The sequence below is a fragment of the Cebus imitator genome, unplaced genomic scaffold (genome assembly GCF_001604975.1).
Source record: "Cebus imitator isolate Cc_AM_T3 unplaced genomic scaffold, Cebus_imitator-1.0 Scaffold190, whole genome shotgun sequence".
NCBI classification, from domain to species: domain Eukaryota; kingdom Metazoa; phylum Chordata; class Mammalia; order Primates; family Cebidae; genus Cebus; species Cebus imitator.
The window spans coordinates 1384082-1400357 of NW_016107505.1; the positions used below are offsets into that span (position 1 = coordinate 1384082).

The 16276-nt window shown below is 42.6% G+C and overlaps 2 protein-coding genes across 2 annotated transcripts in view; one reads left to right on the forward strand and one right to left on the reverse strand.

The window, feature by feature from the left end:
• Positions 1-16276, reverse strand: part of LOC108316663 (zinc finger and SCAN domain-containing protein 5A-like) — a 136145-nt gene that overhangs the window by 47122 nt on the left and 72747 nt on the right. The gene's annotated exons all lie outside the window — the stretch shown is intronic.
• Positions 6305-16276, forward strand: part of EDDM13 (epididymal protein 13) — a 34364-nt gene continuing 24392 nt past the window's right edge. Inside the window, exons 1-4 of the mRNA XM_037745045.1 lie at positions 6305-6654; positions 9771-9788; positions 15270-15275; positions 16065-16073. Of these exons, the coding sequence (XP_037600973.1) occupies positions 6570-6654; positions 9771-9788; positions 15270-15275; positions 16065-16073 (118 nt within the window). The 5' untranslated portion in view covers positions 6305-6569. The remainder of the gene's footprint in view (positions 6655-9770; positions 9789-15269; positions 15276-16064; positions 16074-16276) is intronic.

The following is a 16276-nucleotide window of genomic DNA, read 5'->3' on the forward strand; positions in this document are numbered from 1 at the left end:
TCACTCTGTTGCCAGGCTGGAGTGCAGTGGCACAATCTAAGCTCACTGAAACCTCAGCCTCCCAGGTTCAAGCAAGTCTCCTGCCTCAGCCTCCTGAGTAGCTGGGACTACAGGCACGCACCAGCATGCCCAGCTAATTTTTGTATTTTTAGTAGAGAAGGGGTTTCACCATGTTAGCCAGGGTGGTCTTGATCTCTTGACCTCGTGATCCACCCGCCTCGGCCTCCCAAAGTGCTGGGATTACAGGCATGAGCCACTGCGCCTGGTCGCCTGTTTTCAATTCTTTTGGATACATACCTAGGAGTGGACTTTGAGGAATATATGGTAGCCCTAGAGTTAACTTTTTGAGAAACTGCCAAACTATTTTCCACAGTGGTTATACCAATTTACATTTCCACCAGCATTGTGTAAGAGTTTCCACATCCTCTCAATATTCTTTGAAAAATCCACAATGATATGGCATAATAATATAATAATTAATGATAATAATTGTTGCTATCACTAATATGAGGGATATAGTCAATGAGGCTCAGGAATATAGTCAGTTGAGCAAGTTCATGCAGCTGTGTGGCAGGCAGAACAGTCGTCCCTGAAGGTATCCACACCTAACTCCTGGAACCTGGGAGTATGTTACTTTGCATGGCAAAAGGACACTTGTAGATGTGATAAAATAAGGTAAAATAAGATAAAATAAGATTGTTAATCTGCTGACCTTGTGGGGAGATTATTTCAGATTACTGGGGTAGGTCTAATGTAATCACAAAGGATCTCGTAAGTGAAAGAGGGAGGGAAGCGGGTAACAGAGGGAGATGTAATGATGAAAGCAGAGAGTCAGAGCAAGGTACTGAGAGACTTGACTGGTCACCGCTGGCCTGAAAGTGGGAGGGGGTTGAAGAGAGATCTGAAGATGCTATACTGTGGGCTTGGGAGATGAAAGAAACCGACCAGGAGTCAGGAATGCAGGCGGCCTGGAGAAGCTGCGGAAAGCAAGGGAACGAATTCCTCCTAGAGCCTGAAGAAGGAACAGAGCTTTACCAACACGTTTCACTGTCGGCCCATTTCAGACTTCTGAATCCCAGGGCTGTACGGTATCAAATCCATGTTGTTTTAAGTCACACAATTCATGACAATTCGTTATGGTAGCAAGAAGAAACTCCTGCCAGTCGTAGTGCTGTGAGGCAGGGACTGGCATCCACATTTGATTGGCCTCTGTGTCTGTGATTATGACCATGAGGTTTTCTGCCATCTCCAGGTCTAACACCACTTCCCTGCTCCACATAGATAGGAGTGGATCTCACAAACATCACGTTGGGTATAAAAAAAAAAAAAAAAAAAAAAAAAAAAAAAAGCAAGTTATGCAAGAAAGATTCAGTAAAATACCATTTAGAAGAAATGTAAAAACACACGAAATAATATTACACTGGTGTATTGGGACCAGCTTATCATGAGGGTCCATTGTTAAGTTTTTGGTTTTCAACATTTAAAAACTTTTTACGTTGAGGTAAACTTCCTCAACTTAGCTGTTTGCTAAACATAGCCCAGTACTCAAAACTAAATTGTATAAACTTGAACTTAAGTAAGTATAATTAAAATAAAGTAGGGCTGGGAGCAGTGGCTCATGTGTGTAATCCCAGCACTTTGGGAGGCCGAGGCGGGCAGATCACTAGGTCAAGAGATCGAGACCATCCTTGCCAACATGGGGAAACCCCATCTCTACTAAAAATACAAAAAAATTAGCCAGGCATGGTTGCACGGGCTGAGGCTGCGGCAGAAGAATCGCTTGAACCCAGGAGGCAGACACTGCAGTGAACTGAGATTGCGCCACTGCGCTCCAGCCTGGCAACAAAGTGAGACTCCGTCTCAAAAAAAAAAAAAAAAAAAAAGCACCAAAAGCTCATCACTTCTTCGTTGTGGCTCCCAAAACACAGTGGAGTTGGTGGTTGGTGCGGGGTGGGTGCTACTGTGTGGTGGCTAGGGACCAGAGGTATCGCTAAACACCCTACAAAGCATTGAGACAGCCCCCACCACAAACATGATCTGGTCCTAAATGTCAGCTGTGCTAGTGTTGAGAAATCCTGATCTTTCCTAAAGCGTGAGTTCTTCATGAGCAAGGCCAGTATCTGATTCATCTCTGTCCCCAAATCAGTCTGACAGAGTGGATAATACTAAAGAATATTAATTTTGTTCCACCTCCCAGGCATTTGCAGCATTTAAACCCTAGTGTTATGAGTTAGGGACTATTATTATATTTGATGAAGCAAAGAAACAGCTGTGCTGGTAACCAGGCTGCTAAGGAAGGATGGAAAATCGAAATGTTGGACTGAGCAGAAAAATCCAAATATGCTCCCCCAACCAATCACAATGGCCTCTGATCAGCCACTGCTCCGTATGCCAACGGCCTCCAATCAGGCACTCTTGAAGCCTTCCCTTTCTTTCACTCTAAGCTTTCCCACTACCCTGCCTGCCTTTGAGTCTGTGCCAAACACAAATGGTGTGGGTTGACTCCCTTGTCAGAGCAAGCGCTGAATTAATAGCCTTTGCTTGTTTTCACCGGGTGGTCTTTGTTGGTTTCCGAGTAGCACAGGACGTGAAAAGCCCTTTGTTTCTTCCTGTTATAATGAATCCTGCGGTACCATGTTTTCCCAGTGATGAGTTCCCAGAACTTTGTGCTCACAAAGGAGGGGAGCTCTGGAACGTTGCAAATGGCCAGGAAGAACTCTCCCCTCCAGCCTAGTCTGAGGGATTGCTTAGGTATCCCCTAATGTACATGAGATCGTTCAGCTCATAGTTGGGATTGCAACATAGACAGCACCAGAGAGATGGCAGCAGGAGAGTCCCCTGCAAGAGTGGACATCCCTCCATGCCTGGAACTCTTTCCTTCCAGGAGACCACATACAATTCTCTGTTTCTATCAGGCTTGAAGGAAGTACCATAGAATCCTTCGGGGCTGGGCGTGGTGGTTCACACCTATAATCCCAGCACTTTGGAGGCCGAGGTGGGCGAATCATGAGGTCAGGAGATGGAGACCATCCTGGCTAACACGGTGAAACCCTGTCTCTACTAAAAAATACCTGTATTCCCAGCTACTTGGGAGGCTGAGGCAGGACAATTGCTTGAACCTGGGAGGCAGAGGTTGCAATGAGCCAAGATTGCACTATTGCACTCCAGCCTGGGTGACAGAGCAAGACTCTTGTCTTAAAAAGTAAAAATAAAAAAAGAAAAGCCTTCAGAGCTGAGACAGACCAGTGCTCACTACACTCTGCCTTTATTCCAGAAGGATACTGGGTCTTATCTCCACTGACAGCCAAAGCTCTTGACTGTCTAAGCAATTTCTAAGAATTACCAGTGGAAAGAATTAGTTCCCTGTGGCTGCTATGAAAAATCATTACAAACTTAATGGTTTACAACAATACAAATTTACTATCATACAGCTGTAGTGGTCAGAAGTCTCCTAAAGTCAAGGTATCGGCAGGGCTGTGCTCCTTCTGGACATTTTCGGGGATAATTCATTTCCTTGCCATTTCCAGCTTCTAGAGGCTATATCTGCATTCTGCTTACGGCTCCTTCCTCCATCTTCAAAGTCAGTCATGTAGCATTTTCAAATCTCTCTCTCTGTGTCTCTCTCTCTTTTTTTTCTTGAGTTGGAGTCTGGCTGTGTTACCCAGGCTGGAGTGCAGTGGTGCAATCTCGGGCCACTGCAACCTCCGCCTCCTAGGTTTGAGCAATTACCCTGCCTCAGCCCCCTGACTAGCTGGCATTATGGACACCTGCCACCACACCTGGCTAATTTTTCTCTCTGTCTCTCTCTCTGATTCTGCTTCTGTCATCACATGTTCTTCTCTGATTCGACTGTGTTTGTTTCTATTTTTCTTATAAGGACTGTTATGGTTACATTGGATTCAACAGGATAATTCAGGATAATATCCCCATCTCAGAATCCCTAATTGACTCATAAGCAAAGTCCTTTTTGCCATGTAAGGTACTATACTCATATGTTCTAGGTGTTGGGATATGGACATCTTTAGGAGGTCTTTCTTCTGCCTCCTATGACATGGATCTAGTTAAGTTTTTAAAATGAGTCAGTTTAACGATGGTAAGTTGTGTATTCATAACTTAATACTGAGAGCAACCACTAAAAATCTCTAATAAACTCAAAATCACTATGGATAAATATAGAATTCTAAAAATTTCACAAGAAGACAGGAAAAAGACAATAGTGAAATGAAAAATAGAAGAACAAAGCAGAAAATAAAATACAAAGTGGTATTCTTAAACTTGAGCATATCAATGATTATATTAAATGTTAAGTGGTCTAGTTTATTTACAATAGCCAAAATCTGGAAACAACCATGCCCCTCAATAGGTAGATGATTAAACTAATTGTGATATATCCATGCCATGGAATATTCATCAATAAAAAGGAACAAGCATTTAAACACACACTGCTTGGACAGATCTTAATGGCATTATGCTGAGTGGAAAAAGCCAATTTCAAAATTGTCACACACTGTATGATCTCTTTGATCATACAGTTTATTAACTTTGTAGTCAACAAACATTTGAAGCCTTGGAGAAATGTTTAGCACATACCATGCATAAATAATAAAGCATTTGTCTTTATTTTTTATTTGTCTATATTTTTCTGCTGCTGAAAAGTAAAGAAATTAAAAAATAAAGCAGCCTAAATTCTTTATGCATGAAATAATCATGCCTTAAGATATGCATTCATTTATTAGGTCTCACATATATGCATATACTAGACATATGTATATATGTGATATATGCATACTGTACATGGTATTCTTTTTTAAAAATTAAAAAAAAAATTAAATTTCTTTTAGAGACAGAGTCTCACTCTGTCCCCAAGCTGGAGTGCAGTGGCATGATCATAGCTCACTGTGGCCTCCAATTACTGGTCTCAAGCAATCCTCCCACCTCAGCCTCCTGATTGGCTGTGACAACAGGTGCATGCCATCATGCCCAGCTAATGTTTAGTTTCTTGTAGAGCCAGGCGCGGTGGCTCACGCCTGTAATCCCAGCACTTTGGGAGGCCGAGGCGGGTGGATCACGAGGTCAAGAGATCGAGACCATCCTGGTCAACATGGTGAAACCCCGTCTCTACTAAAAATACAAAAAATCACCTGGGCATGGTGGCGCGTGCCTGTAATCCCAGCTACTCGGGAGGCTGAGGCAGGAGAATTGCCTGAACCCAGGAGGCAGAGGTTGCCGTGAGCCAAGATCGCGCCATTGCACTCCAGCCTGGGGAACAACAGCGAAACTCCGTCTCAAAAAAAAAAAAAAAAAAATTTCTTGTAGAGATAGGGTCTCACTATATTGCCTAGGCTAGTCTCAAACTCCTGGCCTCAAGTGATTTTCCTGCTTTGGACTTCCAAAATGCTGGGATTACAGGGATAAGACGTCACTCCTGGCTGTTTTTGTTCATTTTTGAGACAGAGTCTCACTCTGTCACCTGGGCTGGGGTGCAGTGTTGCAATCATAGCTCACTGCAGCCTTGAACTTCTGGGCTTAAGCGATCCTCCTGCCTCAGCCTCCCAAAGCACTAGGATTATAGGCATGAGCCCCTGTACCTGGCCTGTATTCTTAATACAGATACACACACAGAGATAATATGCATTTTGTTCAACGTGCTTTACAGATACAAATATCTGAAATATCTGAAATCAATTTTTCCAACAACCCTATGAAACTGAAAATACCATTATCCTGATTTCACAGATGAAGAAATGAGGCACACAGTGGTTAACATGCTCAGGGTGCACAGCTAGTAAGTGCTAGAGATAAGTAGAAATACAGACATCTTTGGGAAGGAATATACACAAAAATGTAAAAATAATACTTACCCCTGGGTAGAAATACAATAGCTGTTGTTTGCTTGCTTTGTTGTTTTTCTGAAATTTATAATATGTCTAGGACAAGGGCCCACAAACTTTTTCTATAAAGGGCCAGACAGTAAATACTTTAGGCTTTTCAGCCCAGATGGACTCTGTCACAACTACAAATCTCAGCCTCGTAGGCTGAAAGCAGCTGTAGACAATACACAGTGAAGTGGCATGGTTGTGTTCCAATAACACTTTATTCATGGACACTGAAATTCACATTCTCTATGATTTTCATGTCATGAAATGTTTCCTTTTGTCTTTCCCCTCCAACCATTAAAAAATATAACAATTGATTTGCAGTAGCTTTGAAAGTCTCTTAAAAAAAAAAAAAAGAAAATAGCAAAAAAAAATATAACAATTGCTTTTAGCTCATAGGCCCTACAAAAACAGGAGGAGGGCAGGATTTGGCCTGCAGATCACAGGATGACAAGCATCACGCTTAGCATGAAACTCTTCTAAAATGTTGCTTTAAGATGAAAAGGCAGATATGGTTCTTTGGTCAGCAGCTGGTGGCGTGGGCACAGGTCTGGAGACCTGCCAGCCTCCAGGCAGGCTAGAGGGCAGGTGTGGGCAGTTCATTTTGTCCCTGGAGTCTGGGAAGACAGTGGGTGAGCAGAGAGTCCTGACTATCCTGAGAGGAGAACATTCAGCCCAAGTTCCAGCCCCACTATGCACAGATCAGAGCCATTTCTAAAAATGTCGCTGCTGATTCTGCTTTTCCTGGGATTGGCAGAAGCCTGTATTCCTCGTGAAGGTAATGCTTTCGGCCACGCCTTGTCTCCCCTGTGTATTTTCCTACAACTGGGGAGGCTCTCATGGGCTGGATTCAGACAGAAGCTCCTGAAGTCTAACAGACTTCTTCTTGCTTCTGTATTTAGATATTCATATTTTCCCTGATGGACACGGTGGGGTGAATGAGTCTAGGTTGCTAGCCCCTGTCCTTGGAGATAGACTTGTGTCTGCATCCTGGTTTTTATTCACCCATTCTTTGTGACTTTGGAGGGACGTTGCTTCTGCAAGCCTTGCTGTCCTCATCTGATCAATGGGGCCCGCAAGAACCCCCAGTCCACAGGACTGTTGCACGTCATTGATGAGCTCATGTTGTGCAGTGTCTGGAAGTTAACCTCACTGTGGTTAGATAGTTCTAGTGAGACTCCAGACCTTTGCAATGTAAAGGAGTATACCAGGAAGAGGACTTGAGTCTTGTCACAACACTGAGTTCCTCGTTCCTCATTTGATCCACAAATGTTTACTCCTGGTTCTTTCCACGAGCTTGATGTTGGGAATACAGTGTTAAGAAACTGTCTTCATGGAACTCCCACCCTAAACACATTCTAGTGTGGGGATTCAGGAAAGGCCTCTCTAGAAAAGTTACATCTGAGGTGAGGAATAGGAGCTGGCCAGCTGAAGAGTTAGGAGAGACTATTCTAGGCAGGGAGACTTGCATATGCAAAGGTCCTGGGGCAGAAGGCACCGAGTCCTTTCATTAGAGAGAAGATGGTGTGTCAGGAACATGGCAGACAGAGGGAGGGGCATGGCGGAAGGATTGTTACAAGTAAGAGAGAGGAGGCAGGAAACAGAATAGACAGGGGCATGTGGGTCACATGAATGATTTTGGGTGTTATCTGAAGGGAAAAGGAAGCTGTTAAAAGGTTTTCAGCAAAACAGTGTCATATTTAAGAGTGTTTGCGTGTGTGTGTGTGTGCGTGTGTGTGTGTGTGTGTGTGTGTGTTTGTTTAAAATAATCTGTCTTGCCCCTCAGGAAAGAATGGATTTGGTAGGAATCAGAGTAGGGGCAAACACACAAGTTAGAAAATGTTTCGGTCAGCAAGGTGATGTGACATTGAGGAAAGAGCTTACAGGATTCAGTGATGGGTCAGATGCTGTCAGTTAGAGAAAGAGAAGCGTACAGAAACGCTCTCTCGATACATAAATGTATTTGCAGCTGAGTAATTGAGGATGCCCTTAACCGAGATCAGAAAACTCTGTAGAGGCCAGGCGCAGTGACTCACGCCTGTAATCCCAGCACTTTGGAAGGCTGAGGCAGGCAGATCACCTGAGGTCAGGAGTTCAAGACCAGCCTGGCCAACATGGCAAAACCTTGTCTCCACTAAAAATACAAAAATTAGCCGGGCATGGTGGTGGGTGCCTATAGTCTCAGCTGCTCAGGGAGGCTGAGGCAGAAGAATCACTTGAACTCAGGCGATGGAGGTTGCAGTGAGCTAAGATCACACCACTGCACTCCAGCCTGGGTGACAGAGCAAGACTCAAAAGAAAACAAAACTCTGTAGGGCAACACATTAAAAAAAATAATTTTATTTTGAAATCACTTTAGACTTATAGAAAAGTCACAAAAATTGACTTTCTGAATAGTCTTCACCCAGTTATCTCAGCGATTAACATCTAACCTAACCAAAGCGCAATGATGAAAACTGAGACCTAACATCAGAACAAAACAAAGAAATTACAGACTTATGCAAATTTTACTAATTTTTCTATTAATAGAAACACTATTCTATTTGAGGATCCAATCCAGGATCCCACCTCGTATTTTCAAATAAAATTTTTTTTTTGCATGAAATCCAGCTCTTGCTCAACCATGGGGCATTTTGTTATCCCATCTCCTTTGGTCTGGGGATGTGTCCTTAGAACGTGTGGTTGAACCTCCTCAATCTTACTTTGTCTTTCATGACCTTGAAACATTTGAAGAGATCTGATACAGTTGTTTTGCAGAATGTCTGTCAATTTGGGTTTGTCTGAGGCTTTCTCACAATGGGACTGCGACTATGCATTTGGGGCGGGAATACTGCAGAAGTGGTCTCATACCATTTTCAGGGAATTATATCAGGGATCGCATGATGTTGATGTGTCTTATTACTCATGGTGTTAACTTTAGTCACTTGGCTAAGGTGGTGTCTGCCCGGCTTCTCCACTGTGGTTATTATTTTCCCCTTTGTAGTTACTAAATGTGCTGGGGGAGAAATTTCGAGGTTATGCAAATACGCTGTTTCTCCTCCAATGTTTGCCCGCTAACTTTGGCATACATCTGCGGATCTTGCTTGCAGAAATGATTGCTACAGTGTTTTTCTAATGGTGATTATCTACACCCCTTGTTCCCTTTACATAGATTCGATGGAATTTTTCTGTAAGGAAAAGCTGTCTTTTCTTCCCCATTTATTTATTCAAGTATTGTATTTGTTTATATCTGTGTAAACTCAGGGATATTTGTTGACTGGGAGCAGTGGCTCAAGCCTTTAATTCCAGTACTTTGGGAGACCAAGGCAGGAGGATCACTTGAGGCCAGAAGGTTGAGACCAGCCTGGGCAACATAGTGACACTCATCTCTGCAAAAAACAAATACATAAATAATAATAAAACATATTGTACTAACAGATGATTTTTTGATAGACAGGAGTGTGATGACTGCAGATTCTGTTTTGAACAGGTTAAGCTTGTTTGGGACATCCAGAGACAGCAAGTTCCATGAGAACACAGTTTGGGATGTCTAGTGTACTCTTATACCAGAACTTCTCTTTCTAGTCAGCCTTGCAAACACCTACACAGCAGGGGCTGAATCTGATTTATCTGTGTCTCCAGTACCCAACACAGGCCAATGCTGAGAGTGTGTACCATGTGAATGTTGGTTGGATGCAGGATGATTGAATGGATGTACAGATGGATGGATAGGCTGACAGATGGGCCCGAGTAGCCTTATCGATAGCAGTGGGTGGGTCAGCTGGTCTCCAGGGACACATCTGTCTCTGGCCCCCTTGGTTCCTGCAGTGATCTGAGTCTAATGCTGACTTTTCTCTCTGCTCTCTACTCCCTGATCCTGCTGTGAACCGGCTGGCTGAATGCCTTCGTCTCCAGTTGCAACTAAAGAAAAAAGTAAGAAATGTGGGACCCCCCAAGTCTGTATTTTCATAGCTATCTCTCCTAAAATTGTTTTGGATCTTGCAGTCTCTCTGGCAATTCTGGGGAAGGGTGGGACTTGGATCTGGTGCACGGACTTGCCATGGGGTCTGGGCATGACTCAGGAAAGCAAATCCCCTTTCTATTGTTGTCTTACAACTAAAAGGGCAGCGCTCCTTCATTCCTTGGTCTGGGGAAGAGAGGCTCACTAGGAAAATGAAGAGCACTCATCAGGGAAGAGAAGTGCCAGGCAGATCTCCATTAGAATAACACCTTGACATATTTAACACCAGCTGGTGGTTTGCAAACTTTATGGTCTTAGGGCCTCTGAACAGGCTAAAAACTTGAAAGAGCTCTTTTTTTTTTTTTCCAGTGAGGGTTTTCTTTATTGATATTAACCTTATTATAAATTCAAGATTTTTAACATAAAAATATTTATATATACAAATGGCCAATAAGCACATAAAAAGATGCTCCACATCATTAGCCATCAGGAAAACGGAAGCCGAAGCCACAGTGAGGTACCACGTCACGCTTACTAGGGCGGAGAAATTAGAACCCTCATATGCTTCGGGTGGGAATGTGGAATGATAAGCTGCTTCGGAAAACAGTCTGGCGTGCCTCAAAATGTTAAACACTGAGTTACTCAGCAATTCCACTCTAGGTATGTGCCCAAGATAAATGAAACGTAAGTCCGCACAAAAACCTGTGCACAAATGTCCGTAGCAGCACTATTCATAAGAGCTAGAACGTGGACATTATTCTGGTGTGCGTCAATTAATGAATGGATAAACAAAATGTGCTCCATGCATACAATGGAATATTATTCATCCATAAAAAAGAAACAAAGTTCTGATGCATTCAACATGTGTGAGCCCTGAAAACATTATTCTAAGTGAAAGATGCCAGTGATAAACGATCACATATTACCTGATTCCGTTTACTGTATATGAAATATTCAAGATAGGCAGAATCCACAGAGACACATTGTTAGTGATTTCCAGGGGGAGAGGGGTGGGGGAATTTAGGGACAATGACTAAGGGGTGCAGGGTTTATTTTGGGGTGATTAAAAGCTCTAAATTTGGTGTAGTGATGGGTGCACAAGTCTCAGTATGCTACAAACCACTGAAATGGGTGAACTGCATGGTATGTGAATTATATATCAGTAAAGCTATTATTAAAATACCTATTACTTCATTAAAAAATAAGGATAATAGAGACTCAGAAGGAAGGAGGGTGGCAGGGAGGTGAGGGATGAAAACTACCTATTGGACACAATGTACCTAACACAGGTGATGGTGCACTAAAATCCCGGACTTCGCTACACAACTCATCCACGTCCCCAAAAACACGTGTACCCCTAAAGCTATCGAAATTAAATTTTTTTTTTGACACAAAGTCTCACTTCACCCATGCTGAAGTGCTAAGGTGCAATCTCAGCTCATAGCAACTGCCACCTCCCGGGTTCAAGTGATTCTCCTGTCTCAGCCTCCTGAGTAGCTGGTATTACAGGCATGCATCACCACATCCAGCTGATTTTTGTATTTTTAGTAGAGACAGGGTTTCACCGTGTTGGCCAGGATGGTCTTGATCTCTTGACCTCAGATGATCCGCCTACCTCAGCCTCCCAAAGTGCTGGGATTACAGGTGTGAACCACTGTACCCGGCCAGGAAATTAAAAATATTTTAAAAATAAAGATAATACACATATTGACATAAATAAAATGTTTCAGTGAAATGGCCATTTGTTTCCAAACTGAAAAAGTTTAGTGAGAAGAAAGGTATTATTTTACATTTTTGCAAATCTCTTTCATGTCTAGTTTAATAAAAAACAGCTGAATTCTCATTTCTGCTTCAGTCTGTCACAATGTGCTATGTTTAAAAATATTGTATGTATTTGTTTATTTTGGAGACACAGTCTTGCTCTGTCACCACGGCTGGAACGCAGTGGCAAAGTCTTGGCTCACCGCAACAGCTGCCTCCTGGGTTCAAACAGTTATCTTGCCTCAGCCTCCCGCGTAGCTGGATTACAGGTGCATGCCACCATGCCTGGCTAATTTTTGTATAATTAGGAGAGACAAGGTTTCACCATGTTGGCCAGGCTGGTTTTGAACTCCTGACCTAAAGTGATCTGCCCGCCTTGGCCTCCCAAAGTGCTAGGATTACAGGTGTGAGCTGCCCCGCCCTGCCACAATATGCTATTTTGGTTGAAGCAAATGAAAACCTACTCTCACGCAGATAAGGAGTTGGAAAAGGGAAGATCATGCAGACCCCTGTTTCAGGCAGAGTTCTCCAGAAACAGAATCATGAAGATGGAGAGATACATACAGATATAGATGTTGATATTTGAGGATGGATTTGTTAGGGGAATTCGCACATGCAGTTGTGGGGTCTGTAAGCTGGAGAACCAGGAGAGCCGGTAGGGTGGCTCAGGCCAAGTCTGAAGGCCTCAGAACCAAGGAAGCTGACGGATAGTCTGTCTCATTCTGAGGCCAATGGCCTGGGAGCTCAGGGGCCTGCTTGCTCAAGTCCTAGAATCCCAAAGGCTGGAACACCTGGAGTTCTGACGTCCAGGGCCAGGAGAAGGGCGTCCCAGCTGCAGAAGGGAGGGCAAGAATTGACCCTTACTCTACCTCTTTGCTTCATCTGGGCCTCCATTCAATTGGATGGTGCTCACCCACCAGGAGGGTGGATCTTCCCCACCCAGTCTTCCAACTCACACACCAACATCCTCCAGAAACACCTTCACAGACACACCCAGGGCAGCCCAGTCATTCTCATCAACTGCCAGACCACTAGGGCTTCCCTTTCAGCAGACGGATGGACCCTGTGCCTACTGAAGCACTGAGAATAAATATGTATATTTTGTTATAGCAGCCAAGAAAAAAAAAAAAATGTCTTACCAGCTCTGTGGGTACCTCTTAGTCAAGTTGACACCCCAGATCAACCATCACATCCCCAGAAAGGGTCTCAGGGACCATCTCGCACCCCCACCAAGTGGTCTTTGGATGATACTCTGAGAATTTCTGCTCCAAGTCATATGGAAGGGAAAAAGAGCTCTTTTTTCCACCCTGATGAGACTGCAGGACCCTAAGTTCCTAAAGGGCAGGGACTGTATTTTACTCCTCTGTTTATTTCTATAGCCTAGCAAAATTCCTAGCTCTCAGCAGGACTAAATAAATGCAAAGAGGTTTGCAAAATGGAAAGCACTGTGAAAATATAAGTTAGTGTTAATTATTTCAGCTCGAAAGGAGATAAAAGGAACCAACATGAATTAATTAAGCATCTAGCATGCACTGAGAATTTAAAATATGTCATGCGATTTAATTTTCAAAGTAGTAAGTGTCCCACACTGGGTCTGAGGTTTCCAAAGCTCTGAATCCTCACAGAACCATCATCATGAGAATCACTTTGGAAACTTAAAAAATATGTAATCCCCACACCAGACCTGGTGAGCTAAAATGCCTGCAGATCAGATTTTGGGTTTTTTATACCTAAAAAGCTAGCCTATGTGAGTTCCTTCCTGTCTTCGAAAGCTGAACTTTCTAAGCCTAGACAAATGCAAACATCTCACGATCCACACTTTATGTTTCAATTTAAAATATTATGCTGTTTTAATTTAAATGTTTTGTTTTATGTTAAATCATTTTATTAATATTTAAATTAATTAAAATAAACATTAATTACATTTAAATTACTAATTAAATATTTGATTTAAAACATCATGTTATTTTCATTTAAAATAAGATGTCCAGGGTTCAGAATTCAAGAAGTTCTGAAGGTTATACTGGAAAAAAATTCCTTTCCAACCTATTCACTCATTTCCCTTCCCCAAAAGAATCTGATATTAACTATTTCTTCCAGATCCTTCCAGAGATATTTTATGCAAGTAGAAACAAATATGTATTTACATGTTCAAAATCTTCTTGTTTCTATTTTTACAAAAAAGACAGCATATTACACACACTGTTCTGTATGTACCTTACTTTTTTCTCCTGATAATACTTCCTGAAGATGACTCTATGTCAGTTCATAAGGAGCATCCTCAAATCCTACTTATATGTTTTTGGCTGCATAATATTTGTTGTATAGAAGTCCATAATTTATTTGTCCAGTCACATACTAATGGCCACTCAGGTTGTTTCCGGCAGTTTGCTCTTTTAAACAATGCTTCAGAGAAAAATTCAGCTTACATTAAATTAGATATATGGGATATATATCAATGTAGATCTATATATTTATATCTGTAGGGTTATGTATGGATATACGTAGAATTATATCTCTATGTAGATACATATTTATCGTCTCTATATAACTACTGTCTTAGTCTGTTTTGGGCTGCCATAACAACCTGAGATTGTAAAATTTATAATGAATAGAAATTTACTGGCTTATGTTCTGGAGGCTGGGAAATCCAAGACTGAGGGGTTGGCATCTTGTAAGAGCCTTCTGTGCCATCCTGTGATGGAAGGACATACTGTGAGAGAGAACAAGCTCACAAGCGAGCTCAAAGCTTCAAGCCCCTCTACAATCAGCATTAGTCTATCCCTGAAAGTTGAGCCCTCGTGATGTAAATACTTCCCATTAGGCCCCACCTCCCAACACTGTTGCATTTCGGATTAAGTGTCCAGCACATGCTATTTGGGGGACACGCTCAAACCATAACATACACATCTGACCCTTGATCAATGTAAGAGTGAGGAGCACCAATCTCCAGCGCAGTTGAAAATTCACGTATAACTTTTGACTTCCCCAAAACTTAACTACCAACAGCCTACTGTTGACCAGAAGATTTGCCAATAACATCAACAGTAGATTAACACATATTTTGTAAGTTACATATATTACATGCTGATTCTTACAATAAAGTAAGCTAGAGAAAAGAAAATGTTATTAAGAAAGAGAAAATATGTTTACTACTCATTAAGTGGAAGTGGATCATTATAAAGGTCTTCATCCTTGTCATCCTCACAGTGAGTAGGCTGAGCAGAAGGAGGAAGGGCAGGGGTTGGTCTCTCTGTCTCGGGTGGCAGAGGCAGAAGAAAATTCACATATAAGTGGATAAGCATAAGCGTAACCATGCAGTTCACACCTGTGTTGGTCAAGCGTCAACTGTGTGTGTGCGTGTATACACATACACATGTATATGTTTATATAAATATATATTTGTAAGATTAATTTCTGAAACTGCAAAGTTAAAGGGTTTCCAACACTCATGCCACTACAGTGCTATTGCTGTATTGATCTTTGTCAAATCTATATGACAAACTACATAAAAATCGTGTCCCATATAAAGGTTCCCCTTCGTATAACAACAGGCAAATAAATGTTCCATGAAGGAACAAAGAAATGCATGTGAAAATTAACAGGGATGGATGATATTAGTATTAACCCTACTCTCTTCTTTGCATTTTCCATGTTGATTCACTGGCTCCTGGCTCTGCTGCCCGTTCCAGTCAACTGTAAGTCATGTCTCCTTCTCCCTACACAAACGGGGAGCCCTTCAACCTAGAGAAAAAAGGGAATGAAAGGGAGAGGCACAACCACTGTCACCTTCAACCTGAGCAGATTCAGATGCCCGCAATGCAAACATGGCCTCTTCCTCCAGAACCTGCAGGTTGCAGTGGGGAGGAGGGGTGCACCTGGAAGGACTTCTAGGAGGCCAATAAGCCTTTGTCATCAGGTCTAAAGCTGGGTGTGCCGTCAGAGAGAAAGAGAACCTGTGTGGTGTTCTCGGAATATGGCTTTGATCAGATTTTCAGAAGAACCAATGACCTAACTAACACAGTCTAGGAACCTCTGCTCTAGAATGTACACCTGGATTAGATTGTATGTATTTGTTGGTGGGTTTTAGATGAGAAAAATATGGTACAGGGTGGGTAAGACTTCTTCCTTTCCCAGAATTAACATGCAGGTCTCCAGCTGAGAAATGGAGATGACACGTGGTTATTATGGAGACCCGCCTTATGCTAGAAATTCAGGTGGAGAAAGGAGGGCTTGGATTCCCTAGGCTACTGGTACCCCTGAAACTTCTGACTTCAGGGCAAATGTGCCTCCAAAGGGGTCCGATCCACTTAGAATGGATTGCAGACCCCCATTCTGGTTCCCTAACCCATCTCAGGACCTATGGGGTACAATGAAGTACCAAGGATGACTTAATTCGTTTCATATTCTCTCTGAACCTTTAATGGCAACGTGGCTCTCACCGGCTACCACTGGTCCTGCCCTTCCTGCTGCTTGCGTGCCAACAGTGCTGAAAGGTAAGACTCTCATTCCATCTCTTACCCTTTGGGTTCGTTTTCCTTTGTCCCAAAGGGATCATTGCTGCTGAACTTCAACTTTTGTTTCTTCTCTGGTCTGTTCACCGCTTAGCTTCTAATAGAGAAACTAGTAAAACCAAGCGCTGGAATTCTCCTTTGATGAACAACAGCAACAACAAACCCTTTTACTACTCGCCCCCAGC